Here is a 7543-nt window from a genome sequence, read left to right as displayed (position 1 = left end):
TTGCAAATAATTGTGTGCGTACACTCTTAAAAATAAAGGTGCTTCACAAGGTTCTTCAAGCGATGCCATAGAAGAACCATTTTTGGTTCCACAAAGAAGCATTCAGTCAAAGGTTCTTTAAAGAAGCATCTCTTTCTTACCTTTTTATAATCTGAAGAACCTTCTTTCGCCACAAAGAAGCTTTTGTGAAACAGAAAGGTTCTTCAGATGTTGAAGGTTCTTTATTTAGACACAAAGGTTCTTCTATGGCATCGTGAAGCACCTTTATTTTTAAGAGTGTATGATCCTCTCATCAGCATGAACGCCTTGTCTGCGTCCGGTCTGATCAACAGCAGTGTGTCTGGCATTTATATCAAACACTGCTGGATTGTTTGCACACAGAGCTCTTTAAGTTTAGTCATGTGGCTCGAATGAACTACTGTGGGACTTTAAAAGGAATTAGACTTTTCACACGTCCTCCTGCAGTTATTATCAGCTGTATTTGATGTGTGCCATTGAGTGACATCACAAGCAGATGAAAGCCTTTATTATTAATACTATTATATCCAGACCCGTTTAGATGATTCCCTTTGAACGCTAATTGTATTTTAAATGCAAGCAAAGATTGCATTTAAGCGGCTAATGATGCAGGTGTGAATGGAGTCTGTTGTCTTGTGCTTCCACCTGCAGCCTCCTCTCGCCTGCGTTTCTGTGGAAGTCTCAGCTGGCGGCGAGAAAACGCCCGTTACTGTCAGGAAGCTGTCATGCTTTACTCTTATTACAGCGCTGCTATAGACCATTCACCGCCTTCCCATGCCGAAAGGATTTTTTTGGCCGGTATAGGATGTGCTCGCTCTTCTATCTGTATTTCTGCATCAATATATCCATCCTCTCTTCTTTTGTTCTACAGGTCTGAGTGGGAGGTTTCTGGTTACAACACTGCCGACTATATTTCAGTAAGTCCTCAGATGGCTGAATATACAGTATATTCCCTCAGGTGTTATGACAAAACTGGCTTTCAAAACGTTCTTTTAGGTTCTGTTTTTTGATTAAAAATAGCATGTATCAATTTCAAGTATAATATTGAACAACTCATCTCATCCACAGCGCTAAAGATGGAAATTTCCGCAAATATGTTTCATCACGGACTATTGAGGATATCCAGGCGTATGTTGAGCAGAATAAGTGGGCGATGGTTGAGCCGGTGCCAGGATGGAAGTCGCCATCCTCTCTTCTGTAAATACAACCTTTTCTGTCTGGAAAAAAAGAAGGGCTGATGTGTTTGCTTACTGTATAAAATTAAGTTGTTCGAATTGAATACATTTTGTATATAACTCCTTGCTTAAAACCATTTTATTCTTTTACAGAATGTCAGGAATGGCTAATCTGTTTCGTCTTTCCGTGTGTATCAGAGTAAGAAATATTTTGCAGTTTGATCTGTGGTATTGTCTTTAAAAAAGCCAAAAATTAAAATTTGCTAAAGATTTGATGTATAAAAGTAACAGATTTGGAGAAATGTAGCACTGCATCACTTGCTCAGCAATGGATCCTCTGCAGTGAATGGGTGCCGTCAGAATGAGAGTCCAAACAGCTGATAAAAACATCACAATAATCCACAGCACTCCAGTCCATCAGTTAACATCTGGAGAAGACAAAAGCTGAAACACATCCATCAAGACATTTTTCCATAATCCATAATAACGCTTCCTCCAGTGAAAAAGTGTTCTGGTGTGAATCAGGAGAGAAATCTGCACAGATCAAGCACCGTTTACAAGCCAAAACAGCTCGATTTTGATGCGAGACAACAGAACTTTATCATTGGAAGAAGTGTTATTATGGATTATGGACTCTTATTTTAGCAACGGTTTGAAGATCAAAACTTCTTAATGATGGATTTGTTTCAGCTTTTGTCTTCTCAAGACATTAACTGATGGACTGGAGTGGTGTGGATTATTGTGATGTTTTTATCAGCTGTTTGAACTCATTCTGACGGCAACCATTCACTGCAGAGGATCCATTGCATCCAAGTGATGTAATGCTACATTTATCCAAATCTGATGAAGAAACAAACTTGTCTACATCTTGGATGGCCTGAGAGTGAGTACATTTTCAGCAAAATTTCATTTTCGGGTGAAACCTGTCAAGTCTGAATTTGATCTGGTCATTTTGTATTAAATATATTCCTATTTTGTCCATTCAACACAGCAAATCCACACGTACCTGACGAATACGCTCGGTATCCCTTCCTGGGGCTCTTATGTGATTTTTGCCATCATTACGCTCTTTATGGGACTGATGCTCGGCCTGGTGAGTTTAAAAACATCATTTTCACAGTTTAGATGGGTTAATGTATTATTCATGCTCCAAGCCTAAAGTGAAATGCTTTACTCTTTGCATGAAAGTATCTCATGCATAAATATTCCTGCGGACGGAGCATCCGTGCTACAGATCTAAAAAGACCATTTACCAAAGGGAGCCAACAAAGTGCACTTGACTTCATCTGATGCGAGAGCTCTATGAAGCAGATCGCACATAGTGTACAGATACATGATGACTTGAATTATATAATAAAGTTTGAAAAAGAAGTTCCTACATTATACAACGGCGAGTTGTGTAACACTGGTCGATACTGAGGATCCGGTGGGTGGTTCTCGCATGTAGTGGATCAAACTTTCAAAAGTGAACTTCAGCTGCTGGGTTTGAAATAATTACTCAGTCTAATGGTAAATATATCTCAATTAGATGCTGGTTTTGATCGCTGACTGCATTTGGCCGTCCAGACCCAAGCACAGAGAAGACAAAACAGGTGAGATTAGAAACACACTTATTATTTACCCTGCACTAATTATCTGAATTAGATTTAATTTGACTTCAAATATTACAATGTAGCATAATGTTATTTGAAACTTGTATCACTGCTTATTGCACCTTATTTTTGGTATCACAATTATGTAACATTAATACATTTACTAAATTGCATTAACTAACAATTAGGCTGTATGCATTTGGTACGGTATTTAATGATAATGTTCATTAATAAAATACAACTGTACATTGTTGGTTCATATTAGTTCAGCTGCATTAAATATGAACAGATACAACTTTTTATTTTAATAAAGTATTATTAACACTTTAAATAGGAACTCATTCACAGAAATTAATTGAAATACTGTTGCTTATATTTTATGCAAATATATTTTGAATATTTAATGCCCAGTTTCAGTGTTATATTTTACATTTTCATTTACATTTTTGTTAAAATTGGTCTTTTTGTCATTTTTGTCTATAGTTTGATAATTTTTTTTAATTTCAGTTTTGATTTTAGCTATTTTAGTACATTAAGTTTTGGTACATAATTTTTCATTTTAAGTTGACGTGTTATATATATATATATATTTTTTTTTTTTAATAACAGTTTACTTGAGTAGTTTAATTAATAACTCAGTCCAGTTCAACTTTACTTGGTCAATAAACTCAAGAGGTGTTATTGAACATTCTGTAATATAATGAATACTGAATAATTTCCATCTTTGTGTCTATGCAGTTGTGATATTGAAAGAGGAAGTGTCAGAGGAAGAGGTGGAGGACATCCTCATGGAGGAGAAAGGCACATCTGACCTGGACAACGAGAGCGAGCGAGTGTCTGGAGACGAGTCGACCGAAGAGGAAGGAGCGATGAGTGACGGAGTGGACGCTGGCAGTGATCAGCCTCCGTCAGAGGGGGCAGCAGAGAGTTCAGTGAGGAAACGCAAACCACTACTGAGGGAACATAATGTCACTGCATAACGCCACTGCGGTCGCCACCAAAAACAAGAGGAAACCGCCATATCTGTAAGATATGCCAAGCAGCGCCAGCTATCGGCTGATTTCTGCATCACGCATGCAGACCGTGGTTTGTCCATTCAATGCTTTCCTCGCATTTTACCTGCTTCTCGCTGCGGTTCAATCCAATTTCGTTTTTAAGAGTAGTTGCTTAATTTTTTTGCTGAAAGTTTGATGCCAAACATTGACAGACCTTCTTTAAAGGTGGGGTAAGTGATTTCTGGTACACTGTAAAAAATGACTGTGAATTTAACGGTAAAAGACTGTAAAAATGCTACAGTAAAAACTTGTTAAATGGTTAACGGTAAATTCCCCTACTATATATGGTGTGCTATAAAACTGTATTGGACATTACATGTATTGGACATTAATGTTACGGTAGTATACTGTTTTTGGAAGCGAAAAAAAACGTATAATTTACAGTGAATAACCGTAAATTGACATTACAAGAATTCCCTGCGTTACATTTCAAATTTGATGTTTTTTGTTGAAATAACTATGTTTCTTCTTAGTTTTTTTCTTATCAGTTTTGTATATTAGGGTTGTGTGTTACACCTAATGTTGTTAAATGAATGTTTATTGCATTATTTCAGTTTCATGTGTGTCACCATGATGGTGTTTAGTGTTTGTGTGAATGACACTGTGCACCTTCTATATATGTTATTATCTAAAAGCTGCTTGTGATGGGCTTTGGTTCATCATGTGACTTTCTCATCACCTCCTGCATTTGGTGGTTATCAGAGTATTACAAAGGTACAAAACAGATTTCAGTACTTCAATAGGTTGGTATATTAACATTATATCAGTTAATGAAATTACGGTATTTAACTGTAAATTTAAGTTAAAACCTAAAACGTCGCTACCGTATTTTTACGGTAAAATTCTGGCAACCACAGCTGCCGTTTTTTCACCGTAAATTTTACGGAATTTGTTTTACACTGTAGTCAGTGTTGATATTTCAAATCACCAAAACAAACACGCCCCTACCCCAAAAGGGTCTCGCCCCTATTTTGATAGCTCTGCCCCACACATACGTACGCAACCCAGGCAACGATTGGCGGAATCTGCTGTGCCAGCCGGCCGAGGGTATGATGTCATCAATAAGTGAAAGCAATGTGTGTTACTATGGTAATACAGGTCGAATGTGTGTGTTTTAATGTGCATATACGCGTTTTAACAGCATATATTAGTTCTGTGAAACAAAGCAAAACCAATGTTACTCACCTATCGAGAAGAAACAAAGCAACCTCGGCGTCCGATCGCAGGCCTTCCGCTCCTTGAGTTCTCTCCAGCGCTGGAAAGCTGATCCGATATTTACACAGGTCCTACTTCTTGCCTTATTGTAAGCCTTCTTTTGTTCCGCAGACATTTTCCTCTTTTTTTTTTTTTATATCCACCATCTCTATCTTTCTGTCACTCGGCTAATGTCCGTCCTGTGCACTGATCTCTCTCTCTCCTCCACGTCATGAGTAGACACGCCCCTTACTGCTGATTGGCTACAAGTTTGTTTTGGTACTCGGCCCGAGTCAGTTTTCTAAAGCGTTTCTTTAAAAAATACATACCCCACCTTTGACATTTCATTTGATATTTTCCATAAATGGCAAAAATATAAATGCACAATTTTAGAATCATTTTAATGCTGAAGTTGTGAATACAAAAATGTTTACGATGTATTAGCATGAATCTCAAAAAAAGGGGGAAAAAAAACTGGCTTATATTTCACCTAAAAAAAACTAACAAAAAAAATACAACCCGTTAATAAATAATTAACGTTACATTGTTCATGCTGATTAAGCACATACAGTATCACATGATCCCTCAGAAATCATTGTAACGAAGGATCATGTGACACTGAAGACTGGAGTAATGGTGCTGAAAATTCAGCTGTCCATCAAAGGCATAAATTACATTTTAAAAGATATTAAAATATAAATCAGTTATTTTAAATGATAATAATATTTCACAATATTACTATTTTTAATCAAATAAATGCAGCCTTGGTGACTTCGTTTTGAAAACATTAAAATATCTTAATTATTCCAAACTTTACACAGTGATGTAATGTATTTAAATATTAAAATATTTATGTATTATGGTAGTATGTGTTGTACTGCCATTATTTTTGGCAGTACAACTGGTATTTTTGGTATTTTTACAAAATTAAATTGTATAGCTAATTTTTCTTTGTGACTTGTGACTCTTTATCTTTGCTGCAGTACCCTGTTTTAGGCTGTAATGTAGTACAAAAATAGTGTTATAGGTATGAAAACAAATGAAAATTACAGAACTTAAAAAAAATACCGATGCATTACAATAATGAGAATTTGGGAGAAATGTGCTTACTTGTCATAAAAATGTCGCAATGCAAAACTTAAAACTTTTTTTTTTTTTTGGAGTGAAATATGAATGGCGTGTTCTTAACAGGTTGAACGAGATTCATGCATGACAGTTGTTTTACCATGATTCCTTAATTGTTCTATAATTGCTGTAATGATAAATGCTTCCATGTTTATGTTTCACATTCCTGTGCCACAACTCAATCCCCACTGTTTTCAGAAGGAAATGTTCTTAAAGTATGATACATATGAAGAGTATTTTTGCACTATTGCATTCATCCACACATGATGCATATAGTGCTGAATAGCACAAACTGTCCATAATCATAGTTATCATATCATCAGAGGACGCTTTGCGTACCAGGTCTCAGGATAAGTATTTCTCAGTGGTATGAAGATGTTGTTTTGTACGGTGTAGATTTGTAGTGTATTCCCTGTAATTGCAAATTGAATTTAGAATTTGCACAATAAAACTTTGACAATGTATTTGGTATTAAAATCGGTGCAGTCTTTGACTGACGGCTCGACGGTCAATTGCCTTTCATTTTTATACTATGGACAGACTGTTTGAATCTGTGTAGCAAATAAATCTTGCTAAATCTTTTGTAAGCTGTAACCAGCAAAGAAACACACCAGCACATCTGTTCAATGTTTCTGTGTCATTTATCATATGCTGAACATCGGTTGTCAATTGCATTGTATTGTGTGACAGATATTGTTAATATTGTGTAAGCGTTCCATAACTGCTGAGTTTGTGTTCATTAAATAGTTTGACTTTATATGAAGTGTTTTGGATTTTAGTTTGTCATGTCAGCATTAAAAATGTCTTGGGTTCAAAAAGAAAGAAAAAAAAACAGCATCTAAACATGCGTCAATTACTACAGACAATTTCAGTTTTTAAAACCAAACAAACATTGCATTTACCCCAGTGCAGTGTTTTGCCCATTGCATTACTGCAAGAAACTACAGCCAAAAATATTTTTTTCAGGCACTGGTCAGTTTTGAGATTTTGGACTGTTTGGCTTTCCATAATGTGTTGTTTCAGATTAATGGAAAGAAAACCTCCAAAATGCACTTTTAAGTGTTCCTTTTATTGTACTTTATCTATCTGCATCTTCAGTTATAATACATATTTTTAAAGGGCGTGTTCTCAAAATGAGTTTTTCTCCCCTTCTTACAAACACCCCACTTACAAACAGTTTTATTCCTACACTAAAAAATGCTGGGTTAAAAAGGGACAACCCCAGCTATTGGGTTGTTTTGAACCCAACCGCTGGGTCAAAACAACCCAATAGTTGGGTTATAGTCGTTTTTTAGAGTGTATGTATAATATATATATATATATATATATATATATATATATATATATATACACACACACACCTCTATACATGTGAGTCTAACCG

At 35.9% G+C, this 7543-nt stretch overlaps 1 protein-coding gene and 1 long non-coding RNA gene across 3 annotated transcripts in view; one reads left to right on the top strand and one right to left on the bottom strand.

Moving 5' to 3' along the window:
- Window positions 1-4024, top strand: part of LOC107552894 (thioredoxin-related transmembrane protein 1-like) — an 11357-nt gene extending 7333 nt beyond the window's left edge. The window contains exons 7-8 of the mRNA XM_016234931.1: window positions 2722-2785; window positions 3524-4024. Coding sequence (XP_016090417.1) covers window positions 2722-2785; window positions 3524-3765 — 306 coding nt within the window. The 3' untranslated portion in view covers window positions 3766-4024. The remainder of the gene's footprint in view (window positions 1-2721; window positions 2786-3523) is intronic.
- Window positions 1129-7543, bottom strand: part of LOC107552895 (uncharacterized) — a 7645-nt gene continuing 1230 nt past the window's right edge. Inside the window, exons 2-3 of one of the 2 annotated variants that reach the window (XR_001604909.1) lie at window positions 2200-2283; window positions 1129-1235 (exon numbers count right to left, since the gene is read on the bottom strand). This is a non-coding gene — a long non-coding RNA (uncharacterized lncRNA). The remainder of the gene's footprint in view (window positions 1236-2199; window positions 2284-7543) is intronic. The other variant, XR_001604908.1, reaches the window with a different exon arrangement.

This window comes from Sinocyclocheilus grahami, unplaced genomic scaffold (genome assembly GCF_001515645.1).
Source record: "Sinocyclocheilus grahami isolate Dianchi unplaced genomic scaffold, SAMN03320097.WGS_v1.1 scaffold460.1, whole genome shotgun sequence".
Lineage (NCBI taxonomy): Eukaryota > Metazoa > Chordata > Actinopteri > Cypriniformes > Cyprinidae > Sinocyclocheilus > Sinocyclocheilus grahami.
Note: the sequence above shows the minus strand (reverse complement) of the source record. Positions and strands in the feature narration are given on the sequence as shown.